Here is a 24,891-nt window from a genome sequence, read left to right as displayed (position 1 = left end):
AGAGTCCTGCTGGCTTAGGCAGGGATGCTATGTGGGGAGCCGGAGTCTGGGCCACAGGAGGAGTTGTAAGGAGGTTGCAACCCTGCTGTAGGGGCTCATATATACCAAGGAGTGTGCTGAATGGCTTCCTGCAGTGTGCACAGCTATTTATTGACAAGGGCGTCCCTCCATTCTCTTATTCTCATTTTTTTCCTAAAAACCTTGTGAAAATATAACCCAATGCCATTCACCTTACCCATTTAAATGTGCAATTCAGTGGCTTTTGGTGTGTTCATAAAATCCCGCATCCATCTCTATAGCTCTGTGGAAGGCTGTTCCTCAGGCGTCACCTACATCTTTAGTCTATCCAGCCCCTAGCCCTCATGACCAATAATCTACTGTCTGTCTCCAGGAGCTTGCCTTTCTAGATTTAAAAAGTAATACAGCTATTTATTTATATATTTATGTATATATGTTGTATGTATGTATGTATTTATTTATTTATTTATTATGTGCTATGCTATGCATATAGAAGTCAGAGGACTTACAGGACTTGGTAGAAGGGAGATCCTATGATCACACTCAGTCATCAAGGTCATGACAAATGGCCTTTCCCACTGACTCATCCTGTTAGGCTGGAGACATAGACCCATTCCAAGGAGTGGCTAAGAAGGTTGCCTAGTAACTGTAGTCAACTTCTTTTGCCAGCCAGGGCAAAGCTTCCTTCTGGCTGAGTCTCACACTTCCAAACTTCCCTTGTCTCTGAACCTGAAATCCTCCCACCGAGCTCTCTCCCCTCATATATTGCCATGAGAAGCTGGTAGAATGCTTCCTGGGCAGCAGGGGGGAAGGAGGGCCCCAAGAGGCCATGGCGTTACCTCACTCTTGTGACTAGTGAATGCTGTTGCTTTGATTTTTTTATTATTTCCATCTTTACCTCTTCTTGACCAGGGCTCTGCACCCCAAAAGTTAGGGAGACCAATTGTAGATGCTCCTTGCAAACAGGAATTTCTTTTGGATTTTTTGTTTGATCGATTGATTTGTCTTGAGGAAGGACCTGTAGCATTGGCTGCCCATGGGCTTTCTTTTCCAAGCTGGCCTTGAACTCACAGCCATCTGAATGCTGGGATTAAAGGCATCTGCCACTATGCCCGCTTATTTTACTTGTTAAAATTATTTATATACTGTGTATGAGAGAGAGAGAAGGTGACAGAGAGAGAGAGAGAGAGAGAGAGAGAGAGAGAGAGAGAGAGAAGCAAGCACATTCTATGACATGTGTATGAGCTCAAAGAATAACTTGGACTTAGTTCTTTTCCTTCTACCACGTGGGTCCTGGGAATCCCAGTCCTGGTAGCAGGCTCGGGCTGAGCACACACAAACACAAGGAAGGCTGGGGATAGTGCAGTGGCAGAGTGCCTCCCTGGGGATAACTCAGTGGCAGAGTGCTTCCCTAGGGTTAGCACAGTGGCAGAGTGCTTTCCTGGGGTTAGCACAGTGGCAGAGTGCTTCCCTGGGGTTAGCACAGTGGCAGAGTGCTTCTCTGGGGTTAGCACAGTGGCAGAGTGCTTTCCTGGGGATAACTCAGTGGCAGAGTGCTTCCCTAGGGTTAGCACAGTGGCAGAGTGCTTTCCTGGGGTTAGCACAGTGGCAGAGTGCTTCCCTGGGGTTAGCACAGTGGCAGAGTGCTTTCCTGGGGATAACTCAGTAGCAGAGTGCTTCCCTGGGGTTAGCACAGTGGCAGAGTGCTTCCCTGGGGATAACTCAGTGGCAGAGTGCTTCCCTGGGAATAACTCAGTGGCAGAGTGCTTCCCTGGGGTTAGCTCAGTGGCAGAGTGCTTCCCTGGCATAAGGGAGGCCCTGGTTCATCCCCAGTGCTGGAAGGAAACGAATGTCACCTGGTTCATCCCTAGTACTGGAAAGAAACAAATGTCACCTTTCTGCTCTAGGATGGACTGTTGCACGCAGGTGCTTTAATATTGTGGTTTCTTTGGTGTGATGGGTTGTATATGCTCGGATCAGGGAGTGGCACTGTTAGAGGGTGTAGCCCTGTTGGAGTAGGCGTGTCACTGTGGGAGTGGGCTTTAAGACCCTCATCCTAGCTGCCTGGAAGCCAGTCTTCTACTAGCAGCCTTCAGATGGAGATGCAGAACTTTCAGCTCCTTCTGAACCATACCTGCCATGCTCCTGCCCTGAGGATAATGGACTGAACTTCGGACCCTGTAAGCCAGCCCTAATTAAATGTTGTCCTTAGAAGAGTTGCCTTGGCCATGGTGTCTGTTCACAGCAGTAAAACCCTAACTAAGACATTTGGTTTCTTAGAATCTGTGAGATGCGTTGACAGTTTCCAATATCTCACCAATATTTCACAGCTGTCTGAAGCGCTCCTTTCCACGGATGCGTGTATAAAGCTGTTAAGTGCACGTGATAGCCACACACACACTGTTGCTCTCCTCCCCCCTAGCTTGGCTGTGATCCTTCACTCCTTCCTGCTTTTCCTACAGAGTCTGGTGTAAGTCCTCTTTTCTTCTCCGGGAGGGAGAGGGCTGACTCAGTGTTGTGTTTCTTGGGATCTCCACGTGGACAGAACGTTTATTATGGGGCAGCTGATCATTGAAGGGAGGCTCAGCCAGTCCCCGGATGCTTCATAAATGGCTGATTGCCCTGACCATGGAAATAACATAACAAAGTGAAAACAAGGGTGGTAGCTGTAGCTCAGAAGGCAGAGAGGGCTTGGCTAGAGTGCATGAAGTCCTGGGTTCAAGCCCTGCATAAACCCAGTGTGGCGGTACACACCTGTAACCCCAACACTTGCGGAGGTGGAGGCAGGATGATCAGAAGTTGAAGGTCATCCTGGGCTATATCAAGTTTGAGGCTAGCCTGGAACACATGAGACCATGTCTTGAAATTCAAACCAAAACAAGAATAAAAAACCCAGTCCCTTTGTCACTTGTGCCAAGGGCTGAAAAGATACTTGGCATGTTCTAGCATCACTCTAAGTCTTCCAGGAAATGTGTTTGTAGTGTCGAGATTCTGTTTGTTTACTTTTGTTTTATATTCTTAGAAGAAACAAACCTTACTATTCCGTTTTTAAACTTCCTTGTGTGGAGACTTGGGTGTGCTCTGTATGTGGGGGCTTGAGTTACTCTGTCATCACACATATGTGGGCGTCAGAGGATAACTTGTGGAAATCTGTTCCCCCTTCTACAATGAGTCCCAGAGTTTGAGCTCACAATGTCAAATAGCTGTCTCCCTTCTATTCTCCCCTCCTTAAAAAAGATTTGTTTTTAATTACATGATGGGTGTTTTATCTGTTATGTATCTGTGCACCATATGGTCAAAAGAGAACATTGGATCCCTTAGAACTCAAGTTAGAGATGCTTGTGAGCTACCATATGTACGCTGACACTTAGACCAGAACCTCGGGAAGTCGGTGCTTTAACCACTGAGCCAGTCTTCGTTTTTTGAGACAAGGTCTTGCCACACTGCTAGCTGACTTTGAACTCAGAGGGCTGCATTTGTACGCTGTTCTTTCCGGCTCAGTCCTCTTTTTATGACAAACCTTCAGCACCTGTAAAATTAACTTGCCTACTCAGCAGGTGAGACTTGAAATCGTTTGAACTAGAGAATTCTGAGCTGGTGGAGACTAAGAATCATCTAATTGCTGGGAGTGTCGCGCGGTACTTGAGCGTGTGCTAGCCTGTGTGAGACCCCGGCTTCATTCCTAGCAGCATCTACAGAGACTCATTTACGTTAGTGACTTTTGTTTGTTGACTTTGGTTTACACTTGTAGGGCTGACAGTATAGTTCAATGGTAGAATGCTTGCCTGGTATGCATGAGGCCATAGGTTCAGTTCTCAGCAAAATAGGGGGGTGGGGGGAGAGAGAGAGAGAGAGACAGAGAGAGAGAGTGCATGTACGCACACACACACATACACATTCACCCTCTCACATACACATTCACTCTCACTGACAGAGAGAGAGAGAGAGAGAGAGAGAGAGAGAGAGAGAGAGAGAGAGAGAGAGAGAACACATGCATTCCTGGACTATATTCTCATTGTAAAAATTATGCGGAAAGGGGCCAGTTTTCTGTAGTGAGAACCTGTCTTAGAAATAAGTCAGTTACATTAAAGCCATCTGTGGCTGGTGAAGTTTGGGAAGAGGTGATTTTTGTGCCCCCCCCCCAAGTGCCACCTGTAAAGTACTTTCTTCCTAGTTTGTTGTTTGGTTTTGTCTTTTAGCAGTTTTTGGAATGGAACTTGAGGCCTCATGTGTGCTAAGCGAGCGCTGTACTGATTGGCCACAGCCCCAACACCTTAACTGTTGTTGCTTTGGTTGGAGCTACAGAGCCTAGCCAGGTGACTTCCCCTCCCCCCACGGGACAGCCCTTGTCGCTGGTGGTGGAGTCATCACTGAAGATAGACAGCCAGAGAACCGAGTCTCCACGAGTATAGACATGCTCGGAAGGGCAGGCAGCCCCTATCTCCCCAGACAGACAGATGAGCCATTTCCAGAGCTGGACTATAAGAGAGGACAGTGACATACCTTGTAAAGTACAGGGAATTCAGGAACTGGCTCAGATGTCAGCAAAGCTGCTTGCTGAGAGTCATTCATAAGAGGGGAAAAAAAGGAATGCAAGCTTAAGGGGTGAGAAGCCATTTCTGCAGCTACAAACTCACCCAGTGCATTATCCACACTGTAGCAAACCTGCAAGTGTTACACTTGCTTGACATACTTTCCCTTTAAGATTTGAGTGATGGATTCACTGCTCTTTGGAATGTAACTTACCAAAAACGTTTTTTTGGGGGGGGGGGCGCGGGTGCAATTTCTATTTTTTCATTTGTTTCATGCTGAGGACTGAGTCCAGGGCCAAGCACTCTGCTACACTGACCTGTTTCCCAGGCCCCCAGACTTTAGATCTGGCCCAGCAATTACATTGAAAGCAAAATATATATATATATATATATATATATATATATATATATATATCCTACTGAGATTGCACAAGCATGCAGAGTTGCAGAGACAGAAATGCTGGAGTCAGCACTGTTTGTACTGGGACATACTGGAAGACATCCAAGTCTGATCTCCTGGAGGCAAAAGCATACATAGGATACACCTACAGCTCTGTGTCCCACGGCCCGGGAAGGGTGCTAGGTCAGCTAGCAGTCTGTACATAAGACTGGAAGGGCCACCTAAGACTGAGTGCTGAGTGCAGAGAGTAGGATTCCTAACAGAGCGAGGCATGCTGCCCCTGACGCACATCTTAGCAAAGGCAGAGAGGAAACTTGCTGAGTGTCCGCAGCACGTGTCAGCCCAGGAAGGGCTATCGGAGGACTTCTGCTTTCTAATTCAGAATTCCAGAGTGCTTGTGCTTTTCATGTGGAACAGATGATCCTTTTGTTGTGGGGGCAGTTAGGACCACTAAATAAAATATGAAGACCCAGAGGATCTTACCCCAAGGTTGTAATTTGCATTTGCTATGTTATTCCAATCTTATTTTTAAAAATGCATAGTACAAAACTCACTGAAGGTTCAGACCGTGGCTACTGGGGTGTTGGAACTATGGTGGACTGGACTCTTCTATATTTGCCAAGTAGTTTTCATTAATCCTAAAGTAGCTTTCAGACTAGAAGGGGAAAAAAATTACAGACTTTGCAGAGATTGGAAAGCCTCCTGTAAGAGATCCCTGGCTCTGTGTGTATGTGTGTGTGTGTGTGGTCTCATCTCCTTTCCCTGGCTTATTCTATTTTTAACAGGGTCCCGTGAGGGGTTCAAGCTAGGAGGGTGGAAAGCTGGAAATCTTCCAAGGATGGCCAGGATACTGAGGGACACCATGGTGACAAAGTCTAAAATTGCTGTCCCTTGACTGCCCCTTCCCTATCTCAGAGCTCCTTCTGTCCTGTTTCGCCCAGATGATGCCCAGTCTTACCCATTATCCTCCCCACTAGGGAGGATCCACTGGCCTGGAAAGGAGTTTGGGTCTTCGTACTTCTTGGGAGGCCACCGAGCAAAGATTTAAGTTTCTCTGAGGCAAAGATTTGAGTTTCTTAGGAAGACAACACCATGGACTAAGAAACACCCTGCTTCTGAAAGGGCAGGGAAGAGTCCACTTTGGTTTCCCCAAAGCAATACAATGGATTGAATGAAGAAAGTTAAAAATGGGAAGATGCTGGGTCTGTCTGTTTTCCATGGCTGCAACAAGACAGCAGACAGGATAATTTATAAAGAATAGCTGCTGGCTGGGTATCTTGGCACACACTTTTAATCCCAGCCCTTGGGAGGCCGAGGCAGGCAGATCTCTGTGAGTCTGAGGCCAGCCTGGTCTGTTTAAATAGAGTTTTCCAGGATAGCGAAGGCAACACTTTAAAACCCTGTCTCAGAAAGGAAAAGGTAGAGGAGGAGACAATTAATTAATTAAAAACTTTAAAAACGTTTTTTTCTTTTTTCTTTTTTTCTTTTTCTTTTTTTTTTTTTTTTTTTGAGACAAGAGTTTCTCTGTGTAGCCCTGGCTGTCCTAGAACTCATTCTGTAGACCAGGTTGTCCTCAAACTCAAGAGATCTACCTGCCTCTGTCTCCCAAGTGCTGGGATTAAAGGTGTGCACCAGCACTGCCCGACTAATTAAAAACTTCTTGTTAACTAGAAGAGTATTTAGCTTGTAGGATTGGATCCCTGCATCTTCCACGCATCTAGCGTCCTTGTCCTGCTGAGTCACCATAGGGCAGAGAGCATCATGTGACCAGGTGCAGTGGCTGTATTGACCCCCATCTTTTCCTCTTGTCATGAAGCCACTGGTGCTCCATGGGGCTGGAATCCAGCTCTAGCTCCCTAGCCACCTCTACTCTAGTCAACTCCCAAAGTTCCCGTCTCTAAATACCATCCACAGGAGGGGTCAGGGATTGAGTTTCCAACACATAAGGTTTAGGGGGCATGCTCAGACCCTAGCTCATGCCACAATGCCCTTTCAGCCTTTCTTCCTCTCCCTTCTCTCCCTCTTCCTCCTCCTCCTCCTCTTTATCATCCTCATTTTTCTTTCTTCTTTTGAGATAGATCTTTGTAGTACAGTCTACCCTGATACTTTCTAGGATGGCCTTAAACCCATGGTAGTCCATCTGCCTCAGCTTCCCAAGTTCTTGGTCTACAGATGTGCACCAATATGCCTAGCTGTCTTAGCCTTCTAAATGAAGCAGTCCTTGCTGTAGCTCTTAGATTTGGGTTGGACAAATCACAGAATGCATCTTGTGGGGATTTCTGCTTCTGTTCTGCTTCTGTGGAGAATTCCTGCATGGAGGAGCTGCTGGGTGAAGTTAAGGAATGAGGGTTCTGTTGTTGGTTTTCCCCTAGTATAGCTTTTTAGCAGAGTGCCTTTTACAAAAAGTCTGTTTGCAAGGTGCTCTATCAGGAAATCGGTGCCCTGGCAGATTAAGAAAAGAGCATTTTCTCAGAGTGCCTCCTGTATTCCAGGCAAGCTCTCTATCACCAAACTATACTCCAGGCCCTAAATCATACACATCTTATCTTATTTTTTAATTTATTTGAGATAGGGTCTCACTATATAGGTCTGGCCATCCTGAAACTCTGATGACCTGGCTAACCTCAAACTCACAGAAATCCACCTGCCCTGCACCCTTATTTTATTTTTAAAAATTTGTGTGTGTGTGTGTGAGTGTGTACATGTGTGTGTATGTACATGTGTGTGGGTGTATACATGTATACACATGTACATGCGCATGGGCTCAGGTGCCTGAAGAAGCTAGAAGACAACAGATCTTCTGAGATGGAGTTGCAGGCAGCTGTGAGCCCTGTGATATGGATGCTGAGAACCAAACTCAGGTCCTCTGTAAGAGCAGTGCATGTTCTTAACCACTGAGCCATCTCTCCAGATCTCAGAAGATCTTATTTTCTCTCTCAACATTTTGGCAGAAGGGAATAATTATGTAATTAACATGTCAGCAGCTTCTATCCATAGGCTAAGCCTGTGAGAACACCCTGGGCCCCTCCGGGACTGTTCTTGATAGGGCAGAGGATGGGATCCTTTCTTTTGGATGCTGTAGTTCTCCCCGGGGGACATAACTGGGGAAGAGGCAGCTGGCTGCCCTTGGCCTGGGCCTCACGCTCCCTTTGCCTTCTGCAGGAAGCCTGGAAGCATGCGATCGAGAAGGCCAAGCACATGCCTGACCCCTGGGCTGAATTCCATCTCGAGGACATCGCCACAGAACATGCTACTCGGCACAGGTCAGCAGTTTGTCCCAGGGGCTTCGAGGAGTCCTTGCGGGGGCCCTGGGGGGGGTGGTGGTTCGGGTCCTGCTTCTGGTCAAAGAAAAGGAACTAATATAGTTCCCAATTTCAGATTCTTACAGCATGTGGGATTACTAGAATTAGAGAGATCCAACCAGTTAAGTCTATGTAAACATTTAAAATTGGAAGCAATCTGAAACGTGAAAAACTTTTGATCCTAAATGTTTTAGATGGGGAGGGGTGAGGCGGCAAAGGTGCATCTATGTTCCATTTGAAGTTGGTTGAGAGTTGGGCAGCTCCTCGGGGCAGCTCAGGGATCCAGGTTCCTTCTGACCTGTGACACCAACATCCCAACACTTGTCCTTGCAAACACCAGTAGAGACAGACAGTATCAAGCAGGTTTTGACACCTGGTCCTGGTAGAGACATCACTTTTCTTTGGCTAGCACTCTGTCCTCTCCTTCGTTCCTGCTCCCATCCTTCAAGGCGATGGCTGTAGAGCCTCCACGTGCCTCCTCTCCTACTTGGGAAGCCCACCTCCCAGTGTGGGAGCAGGATAGGTCAGCATAGTAGGGACCCCAGCATGTGAGGGGAAAGTAGGCTCTCCCTCTTTCTATCTGCAGTAGCCCTGGGGTAGCAAGCTGCCCAGGCCCTGGGGAATCTTCAAGGAAAGGGGTTCCCTACACAAGCTTGTCTCTGGTTTCGAACCCCAGCAGGGACCTGAGACCAGGCTGAACTGTTTATTCCTTAAATAAATGGCTGAGTTTATATTACCCAGACTGCCAGTGAGAGGATGCCAACATGGCTGGCTTTCTAGAACATTCTGATCCCTTGACTCCAGGCGTGGTTGTCTGGAACATTCTGAAAACGGAAGCTTCCTTCTTTGGCTGTAGCTTTTTAAGATGAAAAGTCTTGGTACAAGCTGGCCTTTTGTTTAGGACAGGTTTTCCTGTCTCTGTGAACTATTTCCAGGGGGGATGAGAGTTAGATTCTGCTTTAAATATACCTGGGTTTGAATCCTGACACTCAGGCAGGAGACCTCACCTCTGAGCCAGTTTCTATAAAACAGGCCCCAAAATTGTCACCATCTCAGGGTCTCTGCAGAGATTAAATGAAACAATCTGTTTAAGAACCCAGCATATAGTGAATGTTCCATAAACTTTAGACACATTAGGCAATTTTAGTCATTCATTCATTCATTCATTCATTCATTCATTCATTTACTGTGTTACTGGGGATCAAACTATATGTATATATATAGTTTGTGTGTGTATACACACACACACACACACACACACACACACGTACTGGGGGCTTGCTTATATACCAGACAAGTGTCCTCTCTACCTGTGGGTACATTCCCAGCCTTTGTTTTTATTTTGAGACAGTCCTCCTAAGTTGCCTAGGCTGACTTTGAACTTACTATGCAGCCCAGACAGACCTCAAATGTGGCTATTTGCTGAAAGTAGCTGGTATTCTGTTTCAGCAGCAGTCCTGGCTGACTCTTGCCTTAAGCTGTTAATGGTTATGAGTAGCAAACAAGACCCTCTCAAGGTTGCACACTGACCCGCTTCCCCAGCCCCTGGGTGGTCTCAGAGTGGAGGTGAGGGTGTGGTGCATCTGTAGCCTCTACCTGTATATATAGTCCTGTGTAGAAGATTTGTCTCCCTCTGGCCGCAAGCGAATTGACAGCCTAGCAGAGCCCTCTCCTCTGAGCCTGGGGTAGCCTGCGAGGCTTCTGTCCCTCCCTGCACAGGTTCCAGCTCTGAAAACCTGTTCTTCCAGGTCTGGGTATCCTGAGCCCGGAGGCTGCCGGTTAGAGATGAGGGTTGGATCCTGCTGTGGTGACTCACAGAGATAAGGAGCCCTGCCTGTGTCAGGCCCACCCGGCTTGGGGATGCCAGAGCTGCTCTGGGAAGGAGGAAGATGGGGATGTTGTGGAGCCACCTCTCCCTCCTACCTCACTTCCTCCTTTGTCCCATCCCCTTCATTTTTCAGTTTCTCTCCCATCCCCCCTCTTAAGCCACCTGTCTCCCTCTCTCTTTTCCTTCCCTCTCTCTACCTCGCTCCACCTGCCTCAAACACCCTCAGTCTCTTAATCAGTCCTGATCTCTTTCCCACCTCCACCTCTATCACATCCCCATGTTTCCCCCATACTCTTTCACAGCCTCTTATCTTGCCTCAGAGGCAAGTCCTTCCCTGTCCCCTGTCCCCTGTCCCCTCTCTACACTGCTGCAGTCCTTACCTCTTGGGAGATAGATCTCCGTGTGTGGTCTGTGCCTGGCTCAGGCGCCTAGTGTAGTTGAGACTCTGCCTGCCTGCCTCCCTCTCTGAGCCCTGCAGCTTGTGACTGTGAGGTCTCAGGCAGTCCCTATCTATATCCAGAGCTCCTCCTGCAGTCCAGCTTGAGCTCAGCTCTTGGACTGCTTGCCACCTAACAGTTACACAGACCAGTTATAGGACACATTGCTAGTCATCCATCCTGCATGTGTTTATTAAGCATCTATACACAAGGCCCTGTGGTGAGCAACACAGACATGAGATCTGCACCCTCAGGAAAGAGCAGAGAAGCCAGACAGGAGCCCAGCAGGGAGTGCAGGTCTCCGTAAAGGGTAACACCACACAGAAGGTATAAATGTGTCTGAGGAAAGGCAAGTGTCCTTGAAGGAGGGAGGGGAGTGTTCACAGCTCACGCCAAGGGTCAGCAAGCCTGATGGCCCAGGTGCAGAGCAGGCTGGGTCCTGAGGCCCATAGAAAGCCCAGGAGAGTGTGAGCGCGAGAGGGGCAGGACCAGGATGCTCTAGGTGAGCTCTGATCTCTGTAGGTACAATGCTGTCACCGGGGAATGGCTGAAAGACGAGGTTCTCATCAAGATGGCGTCTCAGGTAAGCAGAAGCCTGAGCTGAGAGGGGACAGGGCCCCACAGGGACTTTCCCAGGCTGTTTTTAGTGCCCTCCTTTCACTCCTGCTTGACTTAATTTTGCTTTTTATATTACTTTATTTTTACTTACTTATTTATTGTGTGTATGCGTGTGTATATGCATGTGTGTTTATGAGAGAGAGAGAGAGAGAGACAGAGAAATAGGAAGACAGAAATAGGGGCAGGGACAAGGACAGGTCTGCCTTTGCAGGCCAGGCTGGCTAGCATCACACTCATGATGTGGAGTATGAATTTGTGGCCTCAAATTCATAGTCCTCCTGCCTCCACCTCCTGTTTGCATGCTATGAACCCACTTCAATTTTTTTTTCATCTTTGAGATTTTTCTGTGTTATCATTTACATATTATGTTTTTAATTGTATTTTTATTTATTTTGTGTATGCATTTGTGTGTATGTGTGTTTATATTTGTACCACAGAATGTTTGTGGAGATTAGAGGACAACTTGTTTCTCTTTTCTCTGCGTGGATGCTAGGGATCAAATTCACGTGGTTTAATCAGGGGGCAAGCACTTATACTTGCTGGGCCATCCACTGGCTCTGTTATCCTTATCATTACATTAGTTTGTGTGTGAATGCATGCATGCTGCACTGTCGGTGGACAGCTTGTGACCATTGGTTTTCTTTTCTTTTTCTTTCTTTCTGTGTGTGTGTGTGTGTATCTGTGTCTGTGCATTTTGAGACAGGGTGGTTTGTCTGTGTAGCCCTGGCTGTCCTGGAACTCTATCTATAGACCAGGCTGGTCTTGAACTGAGACATCTGCCTGCTCCTGCCTCCCAAGTGCTGGATTTAAAGGCGTGGCCACCACGCCGACTTTTTTGTCTTCCTGGTTCTCTTTTCATCATGTGGCTCTGGTCAGGCTTAGCTGCAAGCAAGTTTGCCCACACACTAGTTCGTGTCTTCACATACTACTTCATTACCATGCATCTCTCATACTATACAAACTGCCCACCTAATTTACACAGATCAGGCTTGGAAAGCAGGTTATTGGTAGCATTCTTGCCTAGCATATTCAAGGCCTTGGTAAGTATCCCCAGCACTGCAGTAAGAAAGAAAGAAAGCAAGAAAGCAAGAAAGAAAGAAAGGAAGAAAGGAAGGAAGGAAGGAAAAAAGAAAGAAAGGAAGGAAGAAAGGAAGGAAGGAAGGGAGGGAGAGAAGGAGGGGGAAGGGAAAGGAAGGAAGGGAGGGAGGGAGGAAGTAGGAAGGAGGAGGTAGGAAGGAGGAGGGAGAGTATATAATCCAGTGTTTTTTAGTTGCTCAGTAGTCACCACTCAGTTCCAGAACCTTTCCCCTGTCTTAAATTTATTGTTTTAGAATTTCATAGATGCATATAATGTGTCCTGATCAAACCTACCCCACCATTCTCCCACACACACAGCTCCATATACTTGTTTAAACCCACAGTCCACTAGTACATTCATAGAGACACACACGCCGAAACATGGACCACCTTCCTGTGTCTTATCCCAAGGCATCCGACACTCACACATAACCTACAGAAGACCAAGCCAGCCCAAATCCCCGAGTGGACTGGGGATTGCCCAGGAAGCCCAGGCCCAGCTCAGGGCTGCTGTTAGACATTTTCACCCTTCTGTTCACTCCATTCCTTCATCATCCCACTCCAGGAAGGAAGTGGGCCATTTTCTGTATTGTAGATGGCTCTGGTTTAGGCGTTTCATACACAAAGATGTCTTGAAGGTTTCTCAGTCGGTCATTGCCATTGGACTGACTTACACGGATGGCATCACCTGTTTTGGGTTTTGTTTTGTTTTTTGTTTTTGTTTTTTAGCTACCAAACACATTCAGTGGCCCTGCAAAGAAAAATAAAGCAGGACTGGAAAAAAGAGCTCTTCCTCAGAGTGAGGGGACCTCTTACAATGTCAAGCTAGAGCCGTTCTGTAAACAAAGCATGCGTCTTGATGCATGTTCGCCAAAGCACGCTGGTGCAGCACCCTGAGGAGCAGAACACAGTCAGTGTCCCCACAGGCTCCTCTCAGTCACCGCTCATCCAAGATCCCACGCTATCCCAAAGCCTCTCACCCTGCCTCCTCCATCTGTCACTGCATCTTTGAGTATGGCTTCTTTTTTGTTTGTTTTGTTTTTTGGATTTGGTTTTTTCAAGATGGTTCCTCTGTGTAGCCCTGGCTGTCCTGGAACTCACTCTGTAGACCAGGCTGGCTTCAAAAACTCAGAAATCCGCCTGCCTCTGCCTCCCAAGCACTGGGATTACAGGCATGCGCCACCACCGCCTGGCTTGAGTATGGCTTCTTTTACTCGACATTTTCCACTTCTTACTTTGCTGTGTAATACTTCCTTGAAAGAATAAACCTAGTTGGTTTGGGTTTTTGTGGCAGATTACTGATGGGACTTACATAATCAATGTAAAGGGAAAAGGATCATTTCAGCCTGTGATTTCAGAACTTTCAGTTCGTGGTCTATTGACCCTGTTGCTTTGGACCTGTGTGAGCACAGCACGTCCTGGCTGGAGCACGTGGCAGAGGAGGCCTGTTCACCTGATGGTGGCCAGGAAACAGAGAAGAAAAGCAAAGGCCATGAAAATACCCCTCGTAGTGCACTGCCCCTCCCCAGCATCTGGGTCCCATACTGTCTGGCCCTCCCCAGTGTCTGGGTCCCACCGTCCATTCTTCTATCGGGTTGAGATGGTTTATCTGGAGTCTTCATCCCAGCAGTCTCCAGGCTGAAAGGCCTCTCTGGCTTTGGTACTGAGGCCCAGGAGGGACCACCTAGGGTTATTGGGATTGAGGTAAAGTACAGGATACCCACTGGGAAGTCAGTGACGGGGAATCATGGGGTGTGGGCACTGATGACTCTGTCCTGTCTTTTCAGCCCTTCGGCCGCGGAGCAATGAGGGAGTGCTTCAGGACGTAAGTGACTTGGCCTGGGGCTTCTGCCAAGACTCCTAAAAGCTAGGGCTTTGGGGTATTCCCAGTCAAAGGCTGGGGACAAGTGGCCTAAGTCTCCTTGTAGCCCATGTTCTTCTCCATCTAGTGTCTGTTGGACTCCACACTGGCCCAGCTGCAGGGCTCTGGAAGGACAGGGAATGTCCTCATCTGCTCGGGTGTTTGGAGGCACAGGGAGTCGGGTGGAGGCCACAGACCCTGGTCCTTTCCCCTCTGGCTCTGGATGGAGGATGGGGTGGGGATGGCGGTGCTGCCTTTCCCGTACTCTCTTCCTTCCTCCACACAGCTGTGTCACACAGGCTCTGGTTGCTCTGAGATCCCAAAGTTGTGTCCTCAGTGAGCATCTGAGGTCTAGACAGGCTCCCCCTTGTCTTTCTCCCCAGGAAGAAACTCTCCAACTTCTTGCATGCCCAGCAGTGGAAGGGGGCCTCCAACTATGTGGCAAAACGCTACATCGAGCCAGTGGACAGGAGTGTGTACTTTGAGGATGTGCAGCTCCAGATGGAGGCGAAGCTCTGGGGGGAGGAATACAATCGGCACAAGCCCCCCAAGCAGGTACTCGAGCCCCACCTGCCTCCCTCCTACACCAGTGGCTGGCCGGCCACGAGGGTGAAACATGGGGCCCTGTCTTCCCCTCTGCAGTGCGGGGGGTGGGGGTGGAGGGTATTAGAATCTGAGCTTTGCCTATGCTAGGCAAGGGTCGTACCATGGAGTCACATCTCCAACCCCTGGTGTTTTGAGACAGTATCTTGTTCTGGTGTTGAACTTATGATCTCCCTCCCTGAGGCTCTGGAATTTGGGGATTAAAAGCATACACTACTCTTCTAGTTAGGGTTTTACTGCCGTGAACAGACACCATGGCCAAGGCAACTCTTATAAGGGTGACATTTAATTGGGGCTGGCTTAGAGGTTCAGAGGTTCAGTCTATTAACATCAAGGCAACATGGCAGCATCCAGGCATGCATGGTGCAGGAGGAGCTGAGGGTTCTACATCATCCAAAGGCTGCTAGTGGAAGTCTGACTTCCAGGCAGCTAGGATGAAGATATTAACCAGTTCCCCCACCCCCACCCCACCTCCAGCCCTGCACCCACAACCCACAACAAGGCCACACCTTCTAATTGTGCCAATCTCTAGGCCAAGCATATACAAACCATAACAACCACCATGCCCAGCCCATTGCCCTTCCTACCCGTTGTCAGAATCACCATTTTGGGAGGGGGCAGGCATGGTAAGCCTTGTACTTTATATGCAGCAGATCATTTATTAAAAAAAAACAGATCAGTGTGGTTGGAGCATTTTTAATCTCTGTAAGTAGATAGATTTGTTCCTTATGATCTTTATAAGTTTTTTTTTTTTTTTAATGTCTTTGAGATGTGGCTGGCACACACTTGCCATAGCACATGTGTGGAGGTCAGAGGACAACCCTCTGGAGTTCGTGTTCTCCTTTTGCCATGTGGGCCCAGGGACTGAACCTGAGTCATTGGCTTGGTGGCAAGCTCCTTTACCTGCTGAGCCATTTCATGGTCCCTTTTATGAGTTTTGTTTGAAACTAGATCCAGCTCTCAACATGGCTGGTACTGACCATGCTGAGACTGTTAGGAATCTTGTTAACCAACCTGACCACCCAGGCAGAGATGAAGCCTCTGCTCCGATCCAGGCCTTCCTATGCTCTGCCCGATTGCCTCTGCCCCTTGGCTCCTTGGCCCCTTGGTCCCCATGTTATAACATGACTTGCTGCTAACCAAAACTTCTTGTCTGTGGGTATGAGAACCGTGGGTTTCTGACTCTGTCCTTCATCCACAGTGTGAGTAGCTATTGGACACAGACCCTGGGTACCTCAGGAAAGCCGTACTTTCAGGAAGCCTGCAGGATTTGTCAGTCATCCGCTTACAAAACCTCTGAGTCTTGTAAGCACACCTGGAATGAACTCAAGAGGCCACAGTTGTTTAAAATATATATGGGATATAAAGTGGATAAATTAATAATAATAATAATAATAATAATAATAATAATAAAAGAGGCTACATGCTTGATGTAGTAGCACATACCTTTAATATCAGCACTCGGGAGGTAGAGGCCGAAGGATTTCTGTGAGTTCAAGACCACTAAGATCTACAGAGCAAGTTCTAGACCAAGCCAGTGCTGCATTGTAAGACCCTGCCTCAAAAACAAACAAACAAACAATGATAACAAAAGAAGCCCCAGTCCCCGCTCCCGGGCTGTGGCCTCAGCTGTTTGCTTGCTCTGCTCTGGACTCCTTTTTCTTCCTTTTTTGCTTATTTCCTGCCCCAGGACCTTTGTTCTGGTTGTGCCTTCAAGCCTGCATCAGTTTCCTAATCTTCCTATGGTGAGCTTCTCACAGGCTAGGGCTCAGTTTACACACCACCTGTCACCACAGAGCAAGGCCATCAGCCCATGTAAGTAAGATCTCCCTTCCAACCAGCTACCTTTGTCATGTTATTCTGTTATCTGGTCTGGTTTTCCTTTCTCTGAAGCACTGTGATCTAAAAGGACCTATTCATTTCCTTAATATCTTAGTACCTCCCCCACCCCTGCGCCCCTGGGATTTTGTGTCTTGTTTCTTCTGCCCCTAGTGCCTGATGTCGAGTGAGTAATAGCACAGCTAAATCAAGTGAATGTGGTTCCTGCCCGGGTGTTGCCCATTCAACTGTGTTCTTCCACGTACCAAGCCAACCCTCTAGCTAGCCCTGTCCCACCGCCCTTGTAGGGCGTGAGCCACACTGCAGATAGGGCCCTTCCTGGAGCTGTTTGCGCTTCCTCTCAGGTTGGTTCTCAGAACTGCAGCTGTCTTTGCTAAAGGTCTCAGCTGTCACCTCTGGGCTCAGGTTGCTTCTGCAGCTGTCGCCTGCCTCCTCCCTAAGGGGTTGCTGCTTTTGAAGCCTAAACCTGGTTCTTTCTGTGTCATGGGTGGTACTGAGAGCTAAAGGAGCCATGCAGCGTCCTCCTCAGTCATTAGAAGCCCCAGGTCAGGGGTCACGAGTACTGGCTGCTCTTCCAAAGGACCCAGGCATTCAATACCCAACACCCATATGGCAGCACACAACTGTCTATAACTTGAGTTCCAGGGATCCAGCACCATCACACAGACTCATAAGTAGGCAAAACACCAATGTACAAGAAATAAAAATAAATAAATTAGAAGCCACAGGTCCAGCACCCACATGGCAGCTCACAACTTCTGTAACTCCAGTTCTAGGGAATCCAACACTCTCATACAGACACAGATGTAGGCAAAACATCAAGGCACATAAAATAAAAATAAAAAAATTAAAAGCCACAGGTCTCTTTCACTCTACTTTATAACCCATACATAATATATACATTAGCCATACTGTGTATAACATTCAACTCGTACTTTATACAAATTCAGCCAGGCATACTGGCACATGCCTTTTATCCAGCACTTGGGAGGCAGAGGCAGACAGATCTCTATGAGTTTGAAGCCAGCCTAGTCTACATAGTGAGTTACAAAGCAGCCAGAGCTACATAGTGAGACCCTATCTTGAAATCCCCCCACCAAAATAAGTCAGTTAAGAAAAATTCAAAAATGTTGGTGTTTCTTGTAATTCCCCATTGCAGAGGGAAAACAATGACTTTTTTTGTTGGGACCAAATGTGTTACAAGGAACAGCGTAAGAAGAAGGGTTAATTTTTGCTCAGAGTTGGTACAAGAGGTCTGTCATCAGGAACATGAAGCCAGTGGTCAGTGGGGCTGGGCTATAAAGCCCCAAGGGCTACCCAGTGACCCACTTACCTTGGTGAAACTCACCAAGAGACACCATGTATAACGGCTTACACTAACAGTAGCATGAACAATGACCTCTTTGTGCATCAGTACATTTAATCTTTGTGCCAAGTCTGACTTCCCTGTATCTTGCACATAAGAAAACTAAAACACAACGCAGTGGTGATGGTGGCACACACCTTAGTCCCAGCACTCAGGAGGCAGAGACAGGCAGATCTCTGAGTTTGAAGCCAGCTTGGTCTACATAGTGAGTTCCGGGACAGTCACAGCTACACAGGGAAACCCCGTTTCAAAAGCTGGAGGAGGGGGGGAAGGAGGGGGATGGGGGAGAAGGAAGAGAAGGAGGAGGACAACACAATGACACAAAATTACTTGTCCAAATTTGTAATATTAGTGCCAGGCTCAGTCTGAGTTGCTAGCAAACAGATCCATAAATGTGCACTGACACAAAATGGCTTCCTTCAAATTTGTATAAAAGTGGCTCTGAGTGGGCTGATACCTGTGTCCTTGAAGTCATCCAGAGACCTGGTACCTTCGGTCCTGTTGCTCTTATCACCTCCTAGGACTGCACTGACCACAGTTCCAGTTATGGCTCCCAAGCAGTCCACCTTATAGGGCAGCATGCACTTATGGGTGTTCATTATTTCTGGTACTCATTTCCCATTGGCTAGGTGTGGTCATGTGGTCACACGTAGCTGCAAGAGAAGCTACTCAGTGATTCCCTTTGTGATTCTGACTATGCATCCTGATAAAATCTGGAGATTGTGATCTTCATACTTAAAGAAAAGGGGAAGAGTAGGTTCTGGGTACAGTTAGCAGCTCTTGCAAGAAAGCCTGTGAGTGGTGAGACCAGGGTCTGTGCCCAGGTGAGCAATGTGCTCCCAGTCCAGCTCTTCCACCTGACCCTGCTCCCTGTTCTTCCACCAGGTGGATATCATGCAGATGTGCATCATTGAGCTGAAGGACAGACAAGGCCAGCCCCTGTTCCATCTGGAGCACTACATTGAGGGCAAGTACATCAAGTATAATTCCAATTCAGGCTTTGTCCGTGATGACAACATCCGACTGACACCACAGGTGAGGCTCTGGGTTTGCTCTACCTACACTTTTACCCTCCAGCCCCTTGGGAAGGCTCAACTGGAGAGAGAGAGAGAGAGAGACAGAGAGAGAGAGAGACAGAGAGAGAGAGAGAGAGAGAAGAAGAGAAGAGAAGAGAGAGAAGAGAGGGAGGGAGGGAGGGTGCTCTGTGGGTGGAGCCTTACATCCTCAAAGGCTCCTCATGTCCATTGGAACATACATACATGATCTCAGGGCTACAACATGTTAGACAGGTGTCCTACCACAGAATAGTATGCTCAGCTCCTAAATAAGACTCTCCTGCCCTTTTCCATTTCCATATGTATGTCTGCAGTATGCATGTGGGCATTTATATCTGCATGTGTGTGCATAGAGCTCTGTGTGTGTGTGTGTGTGTGTGTGTGTATACATGTTTGGGCCTACAGGATTCTAAGAATCATCCTTATCATTTTTCTGCCTTATTCTTTGAGGCAGGATCTCTTAATCAAACCCAGAACTCACTGATATGGCTAGTCTTTCTAGCCAGCTTGCTCTGACGATTCCATCTCCACCTTCTAAGGCTGATTCCCTGAGGTATTTGCTGGGTTGGTTAGACAAACCCAGACATCCTTCTTATGTCTTTTACTCTATAAAACTCTTCTTGCAGAGAGCGCCCTCAGCAGGCCTGACCTCAGTATTAGCTGTTATAGCCTCTGGTGTGTTTACAACTGTCTTCTCTTCCTGCCCTGACACAGGCCTTCAGCCATTTCACATTTGAGCGTTCTGGTCATCAGCTGATTGTAGTGGACATCCAGGGTGTGGGTGACCTTTATACGGACCCACAGATCCACACTGAGAAAGGGACTGACTTTGGAGATGGTAACCTTGGTAAGTAGGGAGAGCCAGCCATGTCCTTGGAGACCACGCCCCCTACATGCTGTTAGTTCTTTCTACATCCAAGGGAACATACTGAGACATTCTGGGCCTTCTGTAAGATACACAGGTGGGAACTTGGCTTGTCTGACCTATGACCCCTCTGCTCAGCATTTTTTCCCCTCCTGTCCTGGCCACGTTTCTAGTGCCCCACTGTCCTTTGTCACTGGGCAAAAATAAGACGCCGCCATCCCTGTTCTGCCCGCAGGTGTCCGGGGAATGGCTCTCTTCTTCTACTCCCATGCCTGCAACCGTATTTGCCAGAGCATGGGCCTTGCGCCCTTTGACCTCTCCCCCCGAGAGCAGGATGTGGTGAATCAGAGCACCAAGCTATTGGTGAGTACTTGGTGGCATTTTGCTCAACTGGCTGGTCCTGCTATCAAGAAGGCAGGCCCCTGTTTTCTGTGAGATGGCATTAGCTTGATTTTGGCCTATTTATGACCAGCGTGAGGAAAATAGGCAGAAACAGAAGTGACAGGGAACATGCATATGTATGTACTTGCATACACTCGTACCTGTGCACACATGTCGTGTGCACACATGTGTACTTGGGTACCTGTGTACGTGTACGTGTGTGTGTACGTGTGTGTGTGTGTGTGTGTGTGTGTGTGTGTGTGTGTGTGTGTGTGTTAACAAATGGCTAGACCTGGCCTTCTGGGCCTGCCCAGTGTGTACTGTGGGCCAGCTAGCTTACTCTTCTTACAAGAACCAATTTAGGAGACTACTAGCAAAACCAGTCTTGGCCTCTGGGTGTACATTGGGGTGTACTTCCGGCTCAAGCCTGTGGCACACAGCCTGTGCTTTAGGAAACACAGGCTAGTAGCCCCCTTGAGATCTATCCGTTTGTCCTTGGATACCATAAGGTTAATTCTGAACTGATTTTTAAGATTCCCTGTTAGGCATGTATAAAAGCCATGGATAAAAAGGCTTCAGGGTTCCAAGGAACCCTGCTATTCCCCATAGCATGCTTGTGTGACATGAATCCCCCATTAATGTTCCCAGCAATCAGCCAAGACCATCTTGAGGGGGACAGAGGAGAAATGTGGGAGTCCCCGCATAAGGACACTCTCTGGCAGCCGGCCCCCCTTACTCCTTCGCCTGTCAGAGAACTCCGGGGATGAGAATATGAGTGATGTGACCTTTGACTCTCTGCCTTCCTCCCCGTCTTCAGCCACACCACACAGCCAGAAGTTGGACCACCTCCGTAAGTCATGGTTTGGTCCCTTGGTTATTGTGATCATAGCGGGTAGGCACAAGGTAGAATGTGGTAAGAAATGAAACAGTTGAGCCCAGATGGCTTAAAAACTAATCCCAGCACTCTGGGAGGCAGAGGCAGGTGGATTTCTGAGTTCGAGGCCAGCCTGGTCTACAGCGTGAGTTCCAGGACAGTCAGGGCTACACAGAGAAACCCTGTCTCGGAAAAAAAAACCAAAAATAAATAAATAAATAAATAAATAAATAAATAAATAAATAAATAAAGTACCAACAAGTAAAGACTACTGGCCCATCATGGCTGACTGAGACTGTTCTGCATTAGGAAGTCTGTCAACATTAATGTAAGCTGGAAGGGCAAAGCTGAGGCCAGCCAGATGGCCCACTGGGGAGGGCGCTCGCCGTAAAATACTTTAAATTTTTGAAAAACTATTTAGAAATGTAAAGGCCATTTCTATGAATTGTGTGTGCCTGGGTGTGTGCTGGGGACTGAACACAGGCCTCATTCTTTTTTTAGTTTATTCTAAACCATTGAGCTCTCCGCAGCTTGCAGACTTAAAATGGTCAGCCTGCTGAGTGTGGTGACCATGCATTTATCCCGGCACTTGAGAGACTGAGGCAGGTGGATCTCTGTGAGTTCAGGACCAGCTTGCTCTACATAGTTCCACAACAATCAGAGCTACTTAGTGACAATCTGATTAAAAAACCAAACAGTAACAACAACAACAATAGGTCAGCCAGTCATGCAGGCTGCAGCTTGCTTAGAACAGGAGACAGAGAATGGCGACAACCTGGAGAAAGCTTGCTTGACAGCCATGAGCTACCCACACTTTGGGTCCCACAGAGACAGGTGGCTTCTCCTCCGTTGTGTCTGCACTTTCTTCAGAGCTGGCGTGCACATTGTATGTAAAGCTGTGCACACACGGAGATGCAGATCCTGTGACTGTCAAGTGGCAGACTTAGAACGCATTGAGAAAGAACCGTAGTTCTTCAGCAGTGCCACGAGCCTTTTCCCATGTTGTGCCTCTCCTTGAAAATCAGAAGTAAAATGCTGGGCATGTGGTGCACACTTGTAACCCCAGCACTTGGTCAGCTGAGGCAGGAGGATTGCCAGGAGTTGGGCTACATATTGAGGTTTGGTGCAGGTGCTGAAGGCAGGTCATGCACGGCTCTTGGGCATGTCCTATATCACCTTTGCTTGTCCCTGCTCAGATTGGCCAGTGTTTGGTGACCTCGATAACATGGGCCCTAGAGACCATGACCGCATGGACAATCACCGGGTGAGTGGGGAGGATGGCTGACCGCCATCTGTTAGGAACCATCACTTTGACCAGATGGTATTTTAAAGAGCTTTGATTTCTTTTATCTTTTAAAAGATTTATTTGTTTTAAGTATATAAGTATACTGTAGTTGTCTTCATACACCAGAAGGGGAAGGGGTATCAGATCCTGTTACAGATGGTTGTGAGCCACCATGTGGGTGCTGGGAATTGAACTGAGGACCTCTGGAAAGAGCAGTCAGTGCTCTTAACTGCTGAGCCATCTCTCCAGCCCTTGCTTTCTTACTTAACTCTCAGAATGAATGAGATAGATTTTTCTTATTTCCTCTACAAATAGATTTTATTCTAGAATTAGATGGGGCTGGAGATGTACTCAGTGGTAAGGGAGTGCTGTCCTACCATGCGTGAAGCCCTGAGTTCAATTCCCAGTGCCACAGAAACTGGGAATATTGTTGCACACCTATAATCCCAGCACTTGTGGAGGCCAGAGGCTCACAAGTCCAAGGTCATCCTTGGTGACACAGTAAATTTGAAGCCAACCTGGACTATATGAGCCCTTGTCTCAAAACAAAAACAGAGACTAAGTAAATGAGGAAAGACTAACTTCACTCACTGTTTCCTAGGTTTCGGCCCCAGGTTATTTGGCTTCTTTAATGCTGTGTGATGAGACAGAACACAGTTGCTCACTTCAAGGAAACAGGGGTAGGAGGCAGGCAGCAAAGAGGCAAGAAGGATCCGGGGATAAAAGGCATTCGAAGGTGCATTTCAGTAGTCAGCTTCCTCCAATTCAGCTATGAACTCAGTGATGAACGCCATGATGAGGTTAGGGCTTTTAACCTAGCCGGGGACCATTGGAGTCACTTTTTGTACCGACTCATAAAAGCCCTTCAATGAAGGTACTAGAATGAATCCCCACAGCCAAGGAAACTGAGGCTCAGGGAAGTTGAGTCGTTAACCCAGATCGTGGCTGCTGTGTAGTGGATCCAGGGGTTGTGTCTAGGAATCCGGTTCCAGGGCCTAAGTTCTTTGCCACTACTCTCTGGTCTCCTGAGCAGTGGGAGGAAGACTGTCTAAGGAGATAATAAAACAAAGGTGAGGAAGCAGATGACTAGGATGTCCCCGTGTCTTACCACCAGATACTCACATGCCAATGAAGCCTTAAGATAGTTTTCTCTCTGCAGGACTCTGAAAATAGTGGGGACAGCGGATATCCAAGTGAGAAGCGAAGTGACTTGGATGATCCTGAGCCCCGAGAACATGTGAGCACCCCAAGACCCTGAGGCCAAAGACCTCTGTTGCCTCACCTGTTATCTATAAGAATCAAAAGCTAACAGGCCAATGAGAGCTGGCCCTGAGAACATATAAAAGTAAGAAGGCAAACCAGATTTCAGACAGAGACAAATGCGGGAGAGAAGGTGATGTGCAGGGACTTGGCCAGAGGGAACACTAAACACCATTCCCCAGTGGCTTCACACCGACTCTGGTACCCTGGGGTCAGTCAGTCTCTTCACGCAGAGGCCGGAAGATTGTGAACTCAGCAGCTCTGTGCACGAAGGTTCCAGCTTCACTGGGAAGCAGAGGACTAGTGTTCCTAGAGGAGGGATCCTGCAGGGGCAGGGCGGGGTGGGGGGAGTTTGGTCCTGCTCCCCAGGAATTGTCTCCCCCACTATAGTCTCTCAATCTCTGCTCCCTTCCAGGGCCACTCCAATGGCAGCCGAAAGCCTGAATCTGACGAGGATAGCCTGGGCAGCTCTGGACGGGTATGCACACATAGGAGCAGGCCTGCCTCTTCCGGCTCTCTCTCCTCCTGATGCACTGCCTGCCACTTCACCTTGTGCATGTCCATTTTACAAAGGGCAGGTGGGAGGCCACATCTTGGGCAGGGTAGGAAGGGGGGAAAGAAGATGGTCTTGGAAGAAAGGAACAGGACAGCTCAGGTGTTGGAGAGCCTGACAGGAAGGTCACGGCATTTGCTGCTCTCTCCTTACCACCACTCAGTGAGATCTTTGCGTTGTTCATCACATCGTTTGTATGAGAAAACCGGGGTCCTGGGCTACTTTCCCCAGGTTGCCCCGCCACTCCAGGATGTGTTCCTTATCTGAAATGCTTGTGCTCAGAAATGTCTTGGATTTCAGATTTGTTTTCCATGTTTCCGTGTGTACATCTGTGTGGGTGTGAGCATGTGTGTGTATATGGGTGTTATACAGGTGTTAGCATGTGTGTGGAAATGCATACAGAGCCAAAAGTTGATATTGGAAATCATTCTTTATTACTCTTACACCTTATTCATCAAGGGAGGGTCTCTTAATCAAACCCAGAGCTTGCCCATCTGGTTAGTCTTAGAGTCATCCTGCTCTGGGAGGTCACGCCTCTAGCTTCTCAAGGGGCTGTAATTACAGGCAGGCTGCTCCTCCTCCAGGCTCCTGAGTAGGAGATCGCTCCTCATACTTGTACAGCAAATACTTTAACCACTGAGCCATCTTCCCAAACTCAGATTTTAGATAAAAAAAAAAAAAAAAAAAAAGGAGTGGGGGATACTTGCATGTACACAATTAGACAACTTGAGAAGGGG

General features: G+C 47.9%; 1 protein-coding gene across 5 annotated transcripts in view; it reads left to right on the top strand.

The window, feature by feature from the left end:
• The window catches only part of Eef2k (eukaryotic elongation factor 2 kinase), a 65,034-nt gene that overhangs the window by 24,799 nt on the left and 15,344 nt on the right, over positions 1–24,891 (top strand). For all 5 annotated transcript variants that reach the window (XM_052200025.1, XM_052200042.1, XM_052200035.1 and 2 more), the window contains exons 3-13: positions 8,113–8,213; positions 11,040–11,100; positions 14,000–14,037; positions 14,457–14,628; positions 18,767–18,916; positions 19,651–19,783; positions 20,037–20,164; positions 20,831–21,032; positions 22,253–22,320; positions 23,501–23,578; positions 24,017–24,079. In XM_052200025.1, coding sequence (XP_052055985.1) covers positions 8,113–8,213; positions 11,040–11,100; positions 14,000–14,037; positions 14,457–14,628; positions 18,767–18,916; positions 19,651–19,783; positions 20,037–20,164; positions 20,831–21,032; positions 22,253–22,320; positions 23,501–23,578; positions 24,017–24,079 — 1,194 coding nt within the window. The remainder of the gene's footprint in view (positions 1–8,112; positions 8,214–11,039; positions 11,101–13,999; positions 14,038–14,456; positions 14,629–18,766; positions 18,917–19,650; positions 19,784–20,036; positions 20,165–20,830; positions 21,033–22,252; positions 22,321–23,500; positions 23,579–24,016; positions 24,080–24,891) is intronic.

This window comes from Apodemus sylvaticus, chromosome 1, assembly GCF_947179515.1.
Source record: "Apodemus sylvaticus chromosome 1, mApoSyl1.1, whole genome shotgun sequence".
In the NCBI taxonomy this organism is placed as follows: Eukaryota; Metazoa; Chordata; class Mammalia; order Rodentia; family Muridae; genus Apodemus; species Apodemus sylvaticus.
The sequence above is the reverse complement of the archived record's forward strand: the minus strand, read 5'-3'. Positions and strand labels throughout refer to the sequence as shown.